The following is an 18,967-nucleotide window of genomic DNA, read 5'->3' as shown; positions in this document are numbered from 1 at the left end:
TTTAAGCTAACATACATTTGTGCTTACAATAATCACATGTGGTCTGCAGATTATAAAGATTAAATGTTATTTCATTTTTGAACACAGCTGATGTGGCCTGAAAACATGTGAAACATCAATTCGGTTGGTCAGGGCCTTTATGTACACTGATGACTGAAACAAAGGGCCTTTTATGTTAGCCTCTGAATCTCTGTGTCTGGACAAGCAAGCTGCAAATAAACAAGTGACCTCTCCATGCTCTCGACAAGATTCTGAGCTCTGAAAGGGAATGTGGCATGAGCACTGGTTGGTGATTGCTTGCCGCCATTGCAAAGTGAACTAGAATGCTAGTCATGTGAGGACTGGAGCACAAATACTGTCAACCAATTCCTGAAATTCCATCTAATTTAAACAGTGTCTGGTGAGTTTTACTGCCTGGATGGTGGCAACTAAAGACATGAGAGATAACAAATTTCCCAATTCATTGAGTGGTGGCACAGCACAGCCTATTTTAAGTAGCTGTTATTGCTTTCTAGTGCATTATTAAGCAGGTCACAGGAGACAGCTCCACCAGCTGAAAGTCACTGTTTTAATCCCTCATTCTATGCATAAGTAACATGTGATAATGTTTAGGCTATTTGCAGAGAAACATGACCTGTGCAGAGAATATGGACGTGTTATTGCAGGCACAAGGGTCACAAGATTAAACCTCAGGACAAAGTTACTCAATGTGTTATTAGAGGGAGTGACAGATGGGATGATGTTTAGTTGATCTTGATGTTGTTTTGTTGTTTATGATGTTCATTGAATCATGTCAATCCAGCATTAAAGGTTGTATGAATATTGACTTATTGCATTTAGTGCCCATATTAGTCACTCTGTGTTAATAACTGCTTAAATACAATGTTATTTATGTTTCATTATTGTATGTTTTCTATTCTTTAATAGTCATGTGATCATAATGCTCTGAGCAGAGCTAATCCTCCAGCCTATAAACTATGACCAATACTTTGCTTACAGTCTGGAATCACCCCTTTTAAGCTAACGTGTCTGAGTGAACATCTAGATTGACCAGAAACCTGTAGAATCTCTCCAAATTGAGTGAAGAATTAAACTGTGAACCAATATACTTTGAGTAGCCTGAGTCCTGGCCATGAAAGCTGGCAGATACATGACTGTATGGCAGGAGGTAAGTGAACATGCTGGTACAATCTGGTCCTAGTACTGCATGTAGCAACAGTCTGGTGCAGAAGGTGTCCGTTCATACTGTTCATACATAGTGGAGAACATCAAGATATTAACATGTGAGAAATACGTTTAAGTCATCATCACTTCTGTATATGGAAGGCCACATCTGACCAGTAGTTTGATCAATGGTCTACAGTGGGTTTTATACATACTGATAGTGTTCTTGCAGGTGATCTTCCAGCTGGGTTCTAGCTGTCAGTGTTGTGAAAATAGTCAGGTAAATGGTATTGGTCAATAAGGGCATTGTGTTGTTATTGGTAAAACAGTTGTATTCACAAAATGTGTGTGGTCTTAAAGCTAATGCTTAAGGTGCCACCCAGTGGTTAAGACTGCAAATGCTTCTCGTCCTGATTCAGTAACGTGAATACCTCAATGCTTTTTTGCCCAAGCAAAATGGATGGGTTAGGCAGTGTATTGTTAATTAGTAAGTATTATTAATGCAAATAATGCAGCTCACCAAGGTACACTCCTTATTGGGAGACTGTGAATGTATCTGAAACATTTAAAGTCAACTGTGTACATAAATAGAGGCAAAGAGAGGAAAGAAACAACTACACATGTGGATAAATAGAAATGGTAGGAAAACCTGTTCTATTCAGTATTTCATTGCAGAGAGCAGAAGTGGTAAAAATGATTTAACATGTGTACTTGATGGTGGAAAAGGAAATAAGTCAGCACATTTGTGCAGAGTGCTTTTAAGCAAAGTAGCTGATTCACTGATTTATTGATTGATTAAGGTCACAATTTATAAGACACTATATTTTACAGTGTAAGCACAGAAAGTACAGTCTGATAAGTGATACTTCATGCAAATTCATCCCTCTACCTAGCCTGCCATGCGTTTGATACATAGCTTACATTTCATAAACCAATGAAATTCTCACATCCTTATAATACCAGTGAAAGAAAATCACAGGAAAATATAAAGCTTTGTTACATGATGTAAATGTATAATACTACCACACAAATATCGCAGATATTTCAAATTCGCAAATATCGCAGACACACAAAACGCAGCTATGGACAGCTTTATCTTTGAAAGAAGTGCCACAAATCTCTTTTATCATTAGTTCTTTTATTCTTAGCTTATGGTTTCACTTTTCCTTTAACTTGAAGAAAATTTAACTTATGTGACTTGTAGTAGACTTATGTGAAATGTAAATATTTAAAAGACTATTCTGCACCAGTCTATGAAGCTCAAATATGCTTTGTAGATGGGTATTTATTATATTTCTGCACTTTGGCCCAAAGAACCCCCTCCTTAGCACATTGGACAATAATTGAACCAAAAATTGTGCTGCAAATCCAAAAATACTGCAAATCCATATTTTGTGTGGCTTTTTACTCCATAACACTGTCCAATCTACAAGTAACACAAACAAGTGTTTGGTCAGTTTTCAGTAGCTTTTCTGTTACAGTTAAAATCTACACTGATCTAAACTTTTGTAAAAACACTGTACATTTAATTTATGTTAACTGAGTAAATGTATTTTTGGAAATGTCCTTGCGTATTTCCACCTACAGGTATCTCCCTCTGCATCTATAGTGTTGTATGTACCCTGTATCTTTAGTTTACATACTGATTATGATGTATAGTTTGTGTTACCCTTTGTGGGTCTGTCTTTGTATTTATTTGTTTAAGCTAAGTGATACTTTTTTAATCCCACAAACAGGGAAATTCCACCTCCGCATTTAACCCATCTGTGAGGTGAAACACCACACACACACTAGGGGGCAGTGAGCACATTTGCCCGGAGTGCTGGGCAGCCCTATCCATGGCGCCTCGGGAGCAATTGGGGGTTACGTGTCTTGCTCAAGGGCACTTCAGCACTGGGGATCAAACCGGCGACCTTCCAGTCACAGGGCCAGTACCCTAACCTCCAGCCCATGACTACCCCCCTATTTTTACTGCCCTTACCATTTTGTATTGTAAATTGTAGAAAAAATTGTAAAAAGTGCTGCGTAACTGAGCTGTTTTCAGTTTTTCAAAAATGTGTGCTTTTAAAGGGAGATTCTAAAGTGATCGTCCACCGCCTTTCCATGACCTTAGAGCTACAGTTTCTGGTTCAAAATGGCCTTGAACAGCCACACCCATAAAAACAGTTTAATAAAATGTTATTTTGTGCCCACATTAGCTTGTGTTCCTGTAAGAGCTCAACTGCAATGGAACGAGATAATGTATGAACATTAACACCCACAACATTAAACTGAGTGTTGAGCAGTGAATTAGACCCAGACAGGCTATAAGATTACACACGTTTTGTTCTTCACCAAGTCTGCCTTAAGGTGGAAATAATAACACACCTGTATCTTACTTTAGAAAGAAAATCAACAACTAATTTTAGAAACTGGAGATGGCATATTGTTTTCAATGCTGGATCAGGTATCGAAGGGGAAAAGGAATGGATCCTGGAACAAATCTAGCCTGAAACAGCACACGCCCATATTGTGTGATGTCCAGTTGTTCGCTGTGTATTTCTACTTGTGGGTTGTAGTTTGATTATAGCAACCTACTTCTAGCTGCTCATAATAAGTGCTTAAATTGAAAAATGTCTCATTTTAAACCTTAGTAGTTTTTTAAAGGAAAAATCTCGTCATACCGGTTTCAGTACCGGTATCGGATAACATTTTCTTATAAAAAATAACCTTCGTCGGGCATAAATGGGAACTGCCCGATGGGTGAGGCGTAAACAAAGTTATTCGGAGTGTTTTAGTGTGAAATGCTCCGTTCTTGACAAACTTGAATCCAAACTGTTCACAGTGGTGGTGATAGGAACCTAACGTGTGAGTTAATGCATCTACAAGCTCCCCCACAGAAGGTTATTACATGAAGTGGTGACATATATGCTGCCTGATGTTCAACACATTGTTTTCTGATAGTTTTGCGATAAAGCTTGGGTTTAAATGTATTTTAATCCGTTTACTTTAATTAATTTCTTTTCAGATATATGACTATTTAACCATCATCAAGATTGCATATAAAAGCTTAACTAGAAGGCACGTGTAACTTTAGTGGTAGTCTGGGATAGTAAATAAAATGGCTGTATTTGTGCTGTGGACATATTCCCAGCACCACCACTGTAAAGAGTCAGTCTCTACAATGACCTATTTCATATCAAACCACTCTCCCCTGTTTACATCTCTACCACTGAATTATTCTGAAAAACTGGTGAAATACTCATATAAACTGAGCCCAGAACGGCATGCTGTTTTAGGTTCAAAATTGTTCTTGTACAACCACAAAAAGTCCAGTTCTCTGGTTAGTGTAGGAGATCGTACGCTTCTTTTCCTCCAGCAGCGCCGTTAGCCCGGTCCTTCGCCGCGGTCTTCCTCTCTCCACCGCCGCCTGTAGTGAGGAGTGTAGCGGCCGAGTCCTCCTGCAGGCTCCGCCCTCCTTGATCCGCTGCCTCACGTCACACGACATCGCCACATTCGTACTCCACCCGCAGCAGCCATGATGGTGGGTTTTTCTACAATTACTGTAGCCTGCTAAAGGTTTTTAATGGGCGAGCTTTTAGCCATGTCATTTTCACACGGAAATGCTCGATTTAATGTCTAAGCTGTGCACGTTGTGCTTTTTTTCTGTCTCTTCTTTTAACAGCAAGAAGGGCTGGACGATGGTCCCGATTTCCTCTCCGAGGAGGACAGAGGAGTAAGTTTTTTTTCGTTTTTTGTCTCCTGGTTGCTGCACCGTCCTGTTTGTTAAAGCGTTCTCGTCTTTTTGTGTCCTATGCGGTTTAATGGGCTAGCGGCTGTGTCAGATTAGCCGTGTCAGTCACGTTCAATGTCGCTGGAGAGCTACAAGCTATTAGCAAAGCGTCTGATAGTCAGTTGACTTCCTATTGCCTGGAAATAAAGGTACTGTGGGAGACGCAAACATGCATAACGATTAGCCTGTTTAACCCACTGACATTAGGTTTAGCCAGCTGTCTGTGACCTGTTAGCAGAAGAGGGTTATTAATCTGTTTATCTGCGAGCCTCCTGTCTCTGTCACTGTACACAGACGAGCCTGGCTGCTCCTTAGGCCAGCAAACAAAGTTCAGAGAATGAAGAATGAAGCCAGTTAGCTGAGCAGTAGGTCAGACAATAGCAGTGATCTCTGGCAGGCTGTTGATGATACTCAGTTTTCAGGCATTTATTGCCAGTGTTTAGTACATGAGTTATGTTTTTATCTGCATTTGTTTTCTTCACTTGATATACACTGGCCCCCATAAATATTCGGACACAAACTTAGAGGTGGGCAGTATGGCAACATGTATATCACAGTGCTACAAGACACTCATGATGCACATGGTGATTTGTATTTTTTTCTGATATTTGGTAAGTTGGAAAATAATTTTATATATCAGCATATTTAAAATATTAACAAAAGCTATGAAATAGAACACAGTTTTACATGCTGTGCTGCACTAAATCCGGTAAACAGGACCAACTGTGCACTCTTTGTAATGAAACATGCAGTTAGGAAATGTTTTTAAGTAGTGACAGAATGTCAGAAAAGCATACAGTGACATTGTGATATAATTCATGATGATAACGATATATATTTTCCCATATTGAACCACGGGTATGCTTTATTGTTGATCTTTAGGTTACTTAATAAACTGAGAGAAACATTTTAGTGCACTAGACCCTGTGTGAACATGGCATGGGGCTCCTTTAAAGGTGTAAATGTCAAAGTCTGGGTCATTTTTTTTGTACAGAGGTGACAGTGAGTTTGTGTTCATCAGTGGGATGATGAACAAAGACAATTTAGATGCAAACCGGTCTTGAAAAGGTCTTGGAATGGTTTGTTTAAAATATCGTTATTCAGTCTAACATTTTGTGCTCTACATAATGAACTTGTCTCAAATTTTCAGATACTTTTTTTAGGGCCACTGTACATGTGCACACAATAAAGCCCATTGTTCAAAACAAACTGTTAAGACAGCACTGCAAAATTGTGTACACTGGAAACAAAAATCTGTAGTATCGTTATACATAGTCTGTAAGCCTTCTGTAACTGTCAGGAATGAAGCAGAATCATCCCGCAGTGGAACAGCTGTGTGACATACAGTGAGGACGCAGCCATTGCATTTAAAAAGAAAGAAAAAAAAAGTTTTAAAGCCTGCAAGTGAAAAAGTGAGAAAAGTGAAAATGAGAGCCTTCACTGTCTGTAGTGTCTAATTCAACATGGTTTACAGCCCAGGGCTGTCAATGTGGACCTTCAGACCGATGCTACACTACAAGTGGACATTTCAGATGCTCTGAGTGAGAGAGACAAAGTGAAGTTCACCGTCCATACGAAGGTAAGTCTATTAGTGCTGGAAGCATGTGTGTTTCTATTCTGGTCCCTGTGACTGGACTGTCTGAAGGGTTGCTGCCAAAAAAGTTTCCTCAAACATATGCAAAATATATTATCTGCAGAAATAATGGAAAAGTAAAGCTTGTAATTCTCCTTGTGTTCTGAATGGTCTTGTTGATCTCAGTCACATTTAAATATTCAGCTTAATGTCTTGTTGGAAGTGTTAAGAGGCGAATAGTGTTTAATGTGATGTGTAAGAATTTATCATGTGTTTTATGCTTCTCCAGAGCACTCTACCCAACTTCAAGCAGAATGAATTCTCTGTCGTGAGACAGCATGAAGAATTCATCTGGCTCCATGACTCCTTTGTAGAGAATGAAGAATATGCTGGTTTTATTGTAAGTATGGCAGCCATGTAGGCCATTCCTGGTCTGAGGTTATGCCGATAGTAGTTGTTCAATCAATCAATCTTTAGTAGGGATCCACCAAAGTGGGGAGTTTTGTGCCGATGCACATGTCCAGTCTTTTCATGTACATGTCTGCTGATTTGTAACACATAAACATTTAAAAAATGTAGAAATTGGTAATGCATCTACCTGGACAAGCATTACATAGAAATGTAACAATTTATGAATGGATGTGGTCCGAATGTCAGTCAAAATGTTTTGCTGTTCTGTTTCAGAGAAAAGTCTAGGTCTGTGTTAAAATGTACTTCTCTGTCTCACTGAACATATAAGGCTTTATTTTTATAAATGAGTTTTACTAAAGCTTAGCTCTTTGAACATTCTCTTTACCTGAAGAAAAAAAGTTTATTTATAAAAGGTGAACACAAGTTTAATGCAGCAGCTGATGGATGGTGCCCCTTCATAGAGCTGAATTTACCTAGCAGTAGTCCAGTGTGAAATCGTAATATGACATTGGCCCACTTCTCCAAAGTCATCACAGCCCAGTGTTCACTGTAAAGTGACAGAGCATGTATCACAGTGAAAACTTTTTGCAGCAGGGCCATTATGTGCAAACAGTAACAACCCAGCTTTCTACTGCCTAAACTAATACTAGGTATCTGTATTGGGTTGTCATCAGCAGAAAATGCTGGCTCTGATATTGGAGGGGGAAAAAGAATGACTCTGATCCAGTATTATTACAGATCTGTCATGAAATGATGTTCCTTCATGAGGGGTAGTAGAGTGAATAGTTTGAGTATGATCATCTACTTTTAGATGCTTAAGTGCTGCAATGAAAATAGTTCATTTGACAGTTCAGTAGTTTTTAAAGTAGCTTCTAGCTTAAAGTGTTTGCATTAGATACTCAGGGTTTATTTGCAAAGGTACCCGTAATATGCAGGGTAGAAGACAAAGTAAAAGGAAAATTGACATTTAGCATTTTGAAAGTCCAGTTGAGTGAAGTGATATGGCATTGTTTATAATTGAATCAGTTTCTGAGAACTAAGGTCTGCTCTTATGGGAGAAGAATGAATTAGGGGTGGCACTGGGAAATTGCTGTCCGGTCTTCTGGGTTCTGGTTAATGTTCTGCAGCATGGGTAACTCTTGCTGTCAGATTTATTGTCCTTTCATTTGGAATATACTTCAGACCTCGGCAGCCATGGTTCTTGGCACTGGAAAGCATTTTGCACTACCATCACATCTGCAGTGAATTATTCATGTCACTTCACAATATGAGAGATTACTTCATGCATTTGCAGACTGACACAGTGAACACTGATATCATTAGTATGCTCTATCAGCATTACTCTCTGAATGTCAAACGACAAAAGGTTTTTGGAACCATAAAGACCATCAAAACGGTTACATGACTGATGGAGTGTCATTTCAGATTCCTCCTGCTCCTCCGAGACCAGACTTTGATGCCTCGCGAGAGAAGCTACAGAAGCTGGGTGAGGGTGAAGGCTCCATGACCAAGGAGGAGTTCACAAAGATGAAACAGGAACTTGAGGCGTAAGTCACTTTGGATGTAGTGGCTTCATGTATATATTTTTACCTTGTTTTTATGGTTGCTTTGATATGCACTTGTTTCTTCAGCGCTAGAAGTAATGTGTGTTGTGTTGCAGTGAATACTTGGCCATCTTCAAGAAGACTGTGGCAATGCATGAAGTCTTTCTCTGCCGTGTTGCTGCCCATCCTGTCCTGCGCAAAGACTTGAACTTTCATGTTTTCTTAGAGTACAACCAAGATGTAAGTGCCATTTTTTGTGTCACATTTTCTATCCTGTTGTTTGAAAGAACACCTCTGCTTGTAAATGTGTTCCCTTTGTTCAGCTGCATTATATTCACTGAAAAAATATAACCTGTTTCGACCTTTTGTTGAAAATATGAACAGAACAAAACTCATGACTCGAGGTAAACTGACTTGGACATATTGCTTGTTTCTGGCTTTGGCAGCTGAGTGTACGAGGCAAAAACAAAAAGGAGAAACTGGAGGACTTCTTCAAGAACGTGGTGAAGTCTGCAGATGGAGTAATAGTGGCAGGAGTGAAGGTGAGCTCACCCTGCATTGGTACATGTGACCATCATGTGACACAGGTTGAGTGATGGTGTAGAGGAAATAACTGTTCTGGGAAATGATTTACTAATGGCTGCTTTGGATTCTTTAAATGTTAATTATGCCTCTGAATAGTCTTTTTATACTTGAATAGACATGGTTTACAGTTCTTTGTGGACAAGTTATTGAATATGTTGGTGCAAAATGATGGTGGTTATAAGCATTTTGGGGGGGCTGCTCTGAATAAATTTATCTTCACTTAAACGGCCCTCATCCCCTCTCTCCGTTTGAATACAGGATGTAGATGACTTCTTTGAACATGAGAAGACATTCCTTTTAGAGTACCATAACCGCGTCAAAGACGCCTCCGCCAAATCTGACAGAATGATCAGGTCTCACAAAAGTAAGTTTCTCTTCCCCTTCTCTTAACTGTCACTGTTCAAGGTAAGCTCTTCACTTACATGCTGATAATACACTTTCAACATATATAAGCAGAAAAATATATCACATGCATTTTTAACTTGTGGAGCTCATTTGTCACAGCTAAGAAGTGGTATAGTTTGACCACACATCAAGGAGGGTGGGGTGGTGGGGGGTTGTCAGCAAATTGGGGTACTTTTGGAAATGGAAAACAATCTTGGAATGGAAAATAATTTTGTCTTTTGGCAACAGTTCATGCCTCACCTCAGGCCAAATTGATACAACTGAGGACCAAACATGCAACTCGGTCAATTCTCCAAAAATGGCACGTGTGTCATGTTTCATTGTGTGTTATGTTATGTACAGTATTTTACGTCTACTCTGTTTTGCATTAATTTGCTTACAAATGTGGAAACTGGTAAGTGGAGTTTTCTCTGCATGTCTGAGCAGAAGAGTCACACTGTATATCTGATAAAACTGTGTCAGTATTTTTTAGATACATCTGGTGACTTTATTGCTGTTCATCATGACAACTATCAGTTTATGGCAAGTGTATGTGCAGTCACCTAGCATGTCCTCTCTTTAATCACTTGTCTCCTGTTTGGTGTGTGAGTCTTGCGTGAAGTGTATTCTTTTCTGTGGCAGTGAAATATGACACACTGAAGTGGAGAATTGAAAATCAGAGTGAATGCTTTTTAACTGAAGGAATGAATGGCTTGAGTCAGTCAGTGCATGGATAAGTATTGATCTTGAGTTTGAGCTGAGCGCTTTGCTGAATATCTTTTACTTCATGTGGAGGTGTAACAGAAGGTCTTTTACAGGTGCTGCAGATGACATCAACAGAATTGCCTCAACACTGTACACTTTAGGGACCCAGGACTCAACAGATATGTGCAAGTATGTAACACTGTTTCCACCCCACCCACCCCCTCTTTAGCTTTGGCGGATCGACCCAGCTGCCGTATATACAGTTTTTAATCTTGTTTTAGCCTCATCAAACATACCTTTTGTTTCTTATGATGAATTTTTTCTTTTACTTTTCAGATTTTTCTTGAAAGTGTCAGAGCTTTTTGAGAAAACACGGGTATGTGAATTTCTAGCATTTTTAACTGCTTTATTTCAATGTATGTTTTACTATTGGCCTGGTAAACCACAGAAAGGAACTAGTGTATGGTTTCCAACAGTAAAGGGGAATTCAGCAATTTTTTGCATAATTTGGTTTGTGAAGTGTAAACAAATTAATTCAGAGTGGTAGAAAAACTTAGACACATTTCTTTACAGTGGTAGTGATCAGAACCAGGGGTTGCTATATAAACCATGCAAAATGTAGCCATTTACGTGCTATCCAAAACCACTAGTGTTCCTGCACCTCTTCTGATCATTTATTTGTAATGTTGATAAAGGTAAAATAGTGGAATGTCTGGAAAAAAACATACTTTTTTACATTTTGCATGTACCTCTCTGTAATAAATGGCTTTTAAAATGTGCTCAAAACCATATGAATCAATATCCACTACATCAGGTAGTATATTCTTAACCATGTCATGAACTTTATGAGAGGTAGCTTTAGAGCTGTTTAACGCTTTTTAAAGCTTTGGATGTCTGGTTCTCGTCACCAGCACTGTGAACAATTCTAGCTAGGAAAATGTGACATTAAACCACTCTGAATTACTTGTATACATCTAATCATTTAATTATGCTGAAATTCTGAAAAAAATGGTGGAATTCCCCTTTTAATGCTGTATTTATTTTAACTCCCTAGTGGTTAAGCTAGTTTGCAAACTGGTACCACCATGGCCCAATTTATTTTTTCAAGTTAAGCCTTGAGAAGGTTTGAAGAGAGATCTGAAGGTAGCCCCTCATGAATAAGAGTCTTTCAACTATTAATGAGGAAGTGCCTTAAAGCCCTTTTCTCTCCCTGAAGAGAGAGGCAGCTAATTTGGTGCTGAATGCAGTGAACGTCAGCAGTTTTACAACAACACAAGGCCATAGTAATTGAGCACAATGTGTCAAGGATCATAAGGTCATCTGCTCCCTTCATGTCAGTTAATCTCATGCCGTCTGTATGTTTCCTGCGCAGAAAATTGAAGCACGAGTTGCCGCTGACGAGGACCTAAAACTTGCTGACTTGTTGAAGTATTACCTCAGGGAGTCGCAAGCTGCCAAGGTGTGCTGTCTGACCCTTACCATCCCTCATATCACATAGCAAGCCATTACAGATGCTGCTTTCATGATTGTTTACTCTATTAGATTACAGCATGTGTGATAACAGGCTCAGCATTTCATGTGTGGTCAAGAGTTAGTTTTGTGTTTGAGCAGCAGAGTTGAGTCCATTTGGTCTGTCCTTCGCTGCCTTTCAGGACCTTCTGTACAGACGAGGAAGGGCATTAGTTGATTATGAGAATGCCAACAAAGCTCTGGACAAAGCCAGGGCTAAAAACAAAGACGTCCTTCAAGCAGAAACCACCCAGCAGGTGTGCTGTCAGAAGTTTGAGAAAATCTCAGAATCAGCTAAACAAGGTATTTGTTGATTTTTTTTTTTTTTTTTTTTCTTCTTCTTCACAGTTTTGTTTATTTTTCGTGAAATTTACATACATACATTTACAAATTTCTATAGATTATAATGTAAAGAAGGAATGTTTGCATTAATTATGAAGCTGCTTATGTGTGTACTTTTCCCCCCAACCAAAACAGAACTGATAGATTTCAAAACAAGAAGAGTAGCAGCGTTCAGAAAGAACTTGGTGGAACTAGCTGAGCTCGAACTCAAACATGCTAAGGTAAATTTTATTCCATGTTGGAAAGATTTCAACTTGTTTAAAACCAGAAATATAACCTCAATTAATGTGGTTTTATGACACTGAGCATATTAATGGAAGAAAATCAGACAAAATCTCTACATTGTCCTGATACTCACCATTCACGGTCTTCTTTTAAAGGGTAATCTACAATTGTTGCAAAGCTGTCTGGCTGTTCTAAAAGGGGACACTTAGACCCTAGAACAGGGTTCTCTGTCTAGGGCTTTCCCTGCTTTGGTCCCGTCTTTATTTGGAGGATTGGAGGAGAGAGCATACCTGGGGTCTGTTTATCAAGAAACATCTGTATGTATCACTACCAGAGACACCATACTCCCTCCACTGCCGCCTTAAAGTGACGCGGCCCACTGTGGAAAATTTCCCAAGTCCACACAGCACAAGAACCAACAAATTCAGTTAATCGCGTCTTGTAACTTCTGATTGTTAATTGACGTTTTTCATGAGAATTGCTTCATGAACACATTTATGTTCCTGTAATTTCTGTCTAATTGTTTTCTTTTTACTTGTTTATTTTGGCTTATTGTAATCCCAGAGTCTTTAGTTTCGGTAATCCTTTTGTATGGATGCTGCTCAGTTGTCTTGTTCAAGTTGAGCTGATTGTTACTATGATTAAAGTGTATGGTCACTCAAAGCCTTGTACATGTTGTATTAGTTTTCACTGTATTGCTGTTGATCATCTTAATCAGACTCATAGTTTTTCTTTTGTATTATGCTCTTTAGCAAAATTAATACATTGTTTCCATTTTTCATTCCTGACAAATAACAGATCATTGTTTGCCTTAATATGTAGACTAATCAGATATTGTAAAAATCATAAATGAATACATTTCTTTTTTCCCCCAGGCTTTTTAAGTGCACTGTACATGAATGTGTTTTTTTTTCACAGTATGTGACCAAAGCTTCCATTTATTCAGATGGAGGAATGCTGACTTAAATAGTAAAAATGATGATAAAGTGGTAATGAACATGACAAAAATAAATAACACTGTTTACCTTATGTGATAGAATTCATTTCATGTGAATGGAAAAAACTCAGCATGAAGAAAATTCTGCTCACTTTTAACAGGCTTCTGAAGCATACTCTATCCAGGTACATTCCAGAAAATAACTGGACATTAATTTTTAACACTGCTGCCCATATGAACGCTGTTTTATTGAGATATGAAGAAAACCATTACTCAATAGTCGTGGACTGGAAGTCAGGGAACCGGCCTTGAGACGGGAAGGTTGCTGGTTTGATCCCCTTAGCTGACAACACGTGACTGAGTTGCCCTTGAGCAAGGCACCTATCCCCCAACTGCTCCCCGTGTGCGGCGGATAGGTTGCCCACTGCTCAGGACGAGAGTGCTCACTGCCCCCCTAGTGTGTGTTCACCAGTGTGTATGTGGTGTTTCACTGCACGGATGGGTTAGATTTGTGGAGGTGACATTTCCCCGTTGTGGGACTAATCTCTTAATCTAAATTACATTCCATTGCTTGATATTTGATGTTAATTTTATGCCAAATTTTATGTGTGTAAGTGTTGTGACTGTAAACACCGTGGGCCAGGAAAGGGCATTCTTGCTGTGTTTGAATGCTCCTATTAGAGGTGGAATATGGATAAGGTCAGCGCCAAGATACCTCTGACCACGAGGCCTGAGGCTCAAAGACTCAAGACAATCCACTACAGATGTAAAAAATTAAATTAATGAAAAGATCTTGGACATATACAAATGACTAAGTAAATGAGACAATAAAAAAGTCCTCAGACTCTGCCACCTCAGGTCATAGACTTACAACTGGAATCCAGGGCCATGGTCCGTTCATAGGTCAGGGAACCAAGCCGCATGACTGATGACCGATTGTGTTAAACGGCCAGTTGCCTCTTACTTTCAATGTAGAACTTTATTTTATTTTTCATTTACGAAAATTAAAATGCCAATAATAAAAGAGCAGTTTTCTTCACTCAATACAAATTGGTTGTAAAAGGAAAAAATGATTGTAAAGAAATCGCAATCAACCATAAAACGTCATGAACTTTATGAACCATCCTTGGTAAATATTTTTTTTACCGAGTAACAAAGTCAACCTGTATCCTCAAACGACTTTTATTTTGAAGCATCGCATGGACGGAAAATAATTAACCCGGAATCAGTCAGTGCTCCCGTCTCATCATCTGGCAGTTATACTCGCCGATTTCAGAGCGAAAGAAATCTTCTATTATATTAACATTTTTCTGCATAAAAGGAAAACAATGAACCGAAAAGAGGAATATGACTCCTACGAGATTGAGGAACCAAGTGACGAAGAGAGAGCAGTCAGGTAGAATGTGCTGTAATGTTGTAAACAGAACTAGTGTGGGCTTCGCTGTGGCGTTTGGTTTTGTAGTACGTGTTGTGGTCTACACTCAGCGTAACTGTACAGATTCTTAAAGATCAGCAGTTCTACATGGAATCTGCCATAAGAGCGCACACACAGCTGGTACAGACTCCATAGAAAATTATTGCCAAATGAATGCCAGTTACACGCTCGAGCAGCTGCACATGAGTCTGCGGTCAGCGTGCCCAGTTGTGCTCTGGCGCAGTGGAACTAGAGCCTCTGGAGTGATGAAGCACCATTAAATACTTTTGTGATGGGCGGGGTGGTGTTTAAGATCCAGAACTAATCATCCAACATCACTACTTGCCCACATTAATGCTCTTGTGGCTAAATGCAACCACATTCTCACAGCAGTGTTCCAACTTCTCGTGTAATGCCTTCCTAAAAATGTAGAGACTGCTACCTCAGCGAAATTAATACCACTGATTTCAAGAATGTTTACATATGGCTGGAGTTGGCTAGAATACACACACACACACACACACACACACACACACACACACACACACACTCTAACCGATTACTTTATTAGGAACGCTTCCTTGTATCTACACTCATTGTCTGTTTGATCAGCTCCAGCTAGAATGTAAGCACACTTTGTAGTTCTATAGTTACAGGCTGTAGTCCAGCTGTTTCTCTGCATACTTTGTTAGCAGCCATTTACCCTGTTATTCAGTGGTCAGGACCCCCATGGACCCTCACAGAGCAGGTACTGTTTGGGTGGTGGATCATTCTCGGCACTGCAGTAACACTGACGTGATGGTGATGTGTTAGTGTGTGTTGTGCTGGCCTGAGTGAATCAGACACAGTAGTGATGCTGGAGTTTTAAAACACCTCAGTGTCACTGGCGGACTGAGAATACTGCACCATCCAAAAATTTCCAGCCAACAGCGTCCTGTGAGCAGCGTGACCACTGATGAAGGACTAGATTATGACCAACACAAACTGTGCAGTAGCAGATGAGCTATCGTCTCTGACTTTACATCTGCAAGGTGGACTGATAAGGTAGGAGTGTCTAATAGAGTGGACAATGTTTAAAATCTCCAGCAGCACCGCTGTGTCTGATCCACGTGTACCAGCATAAAACACTATCACCATGTTGGTGTTACTACAGTGCTGAGAATGATCCACCCCCCAAATAGCACCTGCTATGTGACGGTCCATGGGGGTCCTGACCACTGAAGAATGGGGTAAAAGAGGGCTAACAAAGTATGAAGAGAAACAGTTGAACTACAGTCTGTAATTATATAGTAAGTGGAGCTGATAAAATGGATAATCAGTGTAGAAACATGGATCATGGTCATAATGTTATGCTTGATCGGTGTGTGTGTGTGTGTGATTGCATCTGTCCTGATGCACTAATTACAAAAAATTAAGCAGTATGGTTGACTTTGTTTGTATGTATTGTCCTTTAGCTCTGAAGATGAGCTCGACATTCTTCTTAATGGAACTCCAGATCAGAAGAAGAAGCTCATCCGAGAGTATTTGACCGGGGAAAGTGAGTCATCCAGTGGTGATGAGTTTGAGAAAGAGATGGAGGCAGAGCTGAGCAGCACTATGAAATCCATGGAGTGCAACTGGAACTTTCCATCAACTCAAGGTTACTATTATAACATTCCCAGAAGCTGTGTCTGATCTGTGGAAGACTTGTGATCTCTTACAGAGAGTCATTTTCACTTGTAGGTGAGATCTCTCAAACCAGTGGCAATGCTGCAACACAAAACATGGCAAGAACGCACCCTCAGCAGTATGACAACATATACTTTGATTCAGATTCAGATGAAGACATCCAAGCCGGTAAGGATGCCAGGAAAAGCATTAATGCAACAGTGCTACATGCTGTCCCTTAGAGACATCAGTGTTCATTGTGTGTTTGATGTTCTGTTTCAGGTGTCTCCCAGAGTCAGAGGAGAAAGCAGCGTCTTAAACCTACAAACGATGAGCTATTATATGACCCAGATGAAGATGATCGGGATCAGGCATGGGTAGATGCCAGAAGAAAAGAGTGAGTATTGTACTGAAGGACAACTAAAATTACTACAGTAATCAAATTCTACCTTACACACACAAAGCCTAAAATTAACTCATGTTTTCTGCATAAACATTTGCATGGATACAGGTACAGAAGCCACAGAAGGGCCACATCATCTACAGACAAAAGAAACAAATCTTGCCCTCTCCCGAGCAGTGATGCTGTCCTCAATTGTCCTGCATGTATGACCACACTATGTCTGGACTGTCAGAGGTGAAGGCATTATTGCACTATTCCACCAATAGCTGCCCAATTTGGTTAATCATATTATCACTGTCAAATCAAAACATGCTGTTACTTTCCTGCAACAATTTAAAAATATCAAATATATAAGATTTTACTTATATGATTCTTCTTGTCTTTGTACATAGACATGAGAAGTATAGGACGCAGTACCGAGCCATGTTTGTGATGAACTGTACAGTGAGTAAGGATGAAGTGCTGAAGTATAAATCAGCCAAACAGAAGAACCGACGCAGGAAGAAAGGTCAACAAGGCTCTGTGGCCACATCCACAGAGACAAAGGCAGAGGCAGGTCTGACTGATTCCAGGCTGAGTGGAATGGATGAGGAAGAGATATATCATCCAGTCAAGTGTACAGAGTGTTCTACCGAAGTGGCTGTATTTGATAAAGACGAGGTCTACCATTTCTTCAACATCCTCGCAAGCCACAGCTGAAGAGATAATGTGTGTGACACAGGACTCCAGGCAGCCTTTATTCCTAAAATCACTGTCTACAGTTTGATTAAGAAACACAGGTGAGAATAAGGGGATGTTGTAGAAAAGGATTTAATCTGTTTTTGACATCTGTATTCATGGACATTAATGTAAAATATTTTTCTTGATTGACAAAGTGATTTAGGTTTATTTCTTTAATTTTTTTTTTTACTTTAAGTGATGCAGGACATTTTCATATAGTCTTACATTCAATGAAAACATACGAATAATATCTCACAAATAGTTATAAGCAAACAAACTGTGTTAGTCACTTGCATTATTTAAATAAATCTTTTTTTGAGATTGCTGTTTTTTAAAGATAGTGTATTGTAATGGCTGATAACTTACGAGAATTAACTGTGAACCTGAATTTGTGGACTAGTAGCAACCTTATACTGGGTTCTGGGTCCAATCTTAAAATATAACCAGTACCTCACTGAGATCCCAAGGTTCATCATAAAATTGTATCTGTTTATGTATTTGTCAAGAGTCTTGGGGGTCTGTTCAGCTGTACTGTGACCAATGACTTTACATTCATATTTACATTAATAGTCATAGGAAATTCCATGTTAACAGAGTGACCCACCTCCTGTTTAACACAGCATATTTCCTACTAAAATTGCACATATCAGCAAAACCAGAGATTCAAAGAGCAAATGGACATGACAGCATTCCCTCTGGGTGGTGGATTTAGACATTTTAATTTAAACTGTCATTGGATCCCCTCCTCAAGTCAGTTTGAGAAAGTTCTTCCATGGTAGATCTGCCCCAGTCAACTGCATGCTCTATTTTGAAATAGAAACATCTAGGAACAACAATAGCTCAGCTACTGTAGCGCATGCAAACTCATAGAGCAGGCCTGCTGTATAGTGCCTTAAAATTGCCTATCCTCTGTTGTATCACTCACTACAGAGTTACAAACCACCTCTTTTAAGCAACATAAACACAGGAACTGTGTGTTGGGAGCTTTGTGAATTGGGTTTCCGTTATCAAGCTGCTGCACACAAGCTTAAGATTACTATACGCAGTGTCAAGCATGGGCTGATGTAAAGCTATGGACTATGGAGTAATGAATCATGCTTCATTATCTGGCAGGCAGATGGATGAATCTGACTGGTGGATGCCAGGAGAACACCCCATACCTACTGGAATGCACAGTGCCAACAATAAAGTTTGGAGTAGGAGGAATAATGGTCTGGGGCTAGGCCCCTTAGTTCCAGTAAAAAGTACTTACTGCTACAGCACACAAAAACATTTTAAACAATTTCATGCTTCCAACTTTGTGGCAACAGTTTGGAAAATACTTTCCAGTTCCAGCCTAAGTGTGCCCTGTGCAGAACGTGAAGGTGCACATGGTTTGACAAGTCTGGTATGAAGGGGCTCCAGTGGCCTGCACAGAGCCATGACCTCAACCTCATTAAACACCTTTGGGATGAAATGGAAAGTTGATTGTGGGCCTTTTCATCCAACATCAGCATCAGCTTCATAATTAGCTTTGTGGGTACAGCTAGCTATATGTGAGCAAAATTACTCATAAACTTGGCAACTGATGTGATTAGCAGAGGTATTTGACTCCATGTTAACGCCCATGGTTTTGGAATGGGATATCCAACA

At 39.6% G+C, this 18,967-nt stretch overlaps 2 protein-coding genes across 3 annotated transcripts; both read left to right on the top strand.

Moving 5' to 3' along the window:
- The first annotated feature begins 4,585 nt into the window (after positions 1-4,585).
- On the top strand, positions 4,586-13,243 carry snx6 (sorting nexin 6). 2 transcript variants are annotated; one of them, XM_017699804.2, is made up of 14 exons: positions 4,586-4,687; positions 4,829-4,879; positions 6,411-6,515; positions 6,799-6,909; positions 8,346-8,467; positions 8,581-8,704; positions 8,911-9,006; positions 9,308-9,413; positions 10,261-10,327; positions 10,475-10,514; positions 11,511-11,597; positions 11,791-11,950; positions 12,125-12,210; positions 12,370-13,243. In XM_017699804.2, the coding sequence occupies exons 1-14, from the start codon at positions 4,682-4,684 to the stop codon at positions 12,421-12,423; spliced, it is 1,215 nt and encodes a 404-aa protein (XP_017555293.1). In that variant the 5' UTR covers positions 4,586-4,681; the 3' UTR covers positions 12,424-13,243. The 2 variants fall into 2 exon arrangements, with proteins under 2 accessions (XP_017555293.1, XP_017555292.1); XM_017699803.2 differs by having other exon boundaries at positions 4,589-4,687; positions 10,252-10,327.
- Positions 13,244-14,384: 1,141 nt separating this feature from the next.
- On the top strand, positions 14,385-17,832 carry LOC108428611 (e2f-associated phosphoprotein). The gene is made up of 6 exons (XM_017699714.2): positions 14,385-14,547; positions 16,020-16,204; positions 16,288-16,401; positions 16,495-16,609; positions 16,724-16,849; positions 17,008-17,832. Exons 1-6 carry the CDS (start codon positions 14,480-14,482, stop codon positions 17,312-17,314), a joined length of 915 nt encoding a protein of 304 aa, XP_017555203.1. The 5' UTR covers positions 14,385-14,479; the 3' UTR covers positions 17,315-17,832.
- The last annotated feature ends 1,135 nt before the right edge of the window (positions 17,833-18,967 follow it).

The sequence above is a fragment of the Pygocentrus nattereri genome, chromosome 10 (assembly GCF_015220715.1).
Source record: "Pygocentrus nattereri isolate fPygNat1 chromosome 10, fPygNat1.pri, whole genome shotgun sequence".
Lineage (NCBI taxonomy): Eukaryota > Metazoa > Chordata > Actinopteri > Characiformes > Serrasalmidae > Pygocentrus > Pygocentrus nattereri.
Note: the sequence above shows the minus strand (reverse complement) of the source record. Positions and strands in the feature narration are given on the sequence as shown.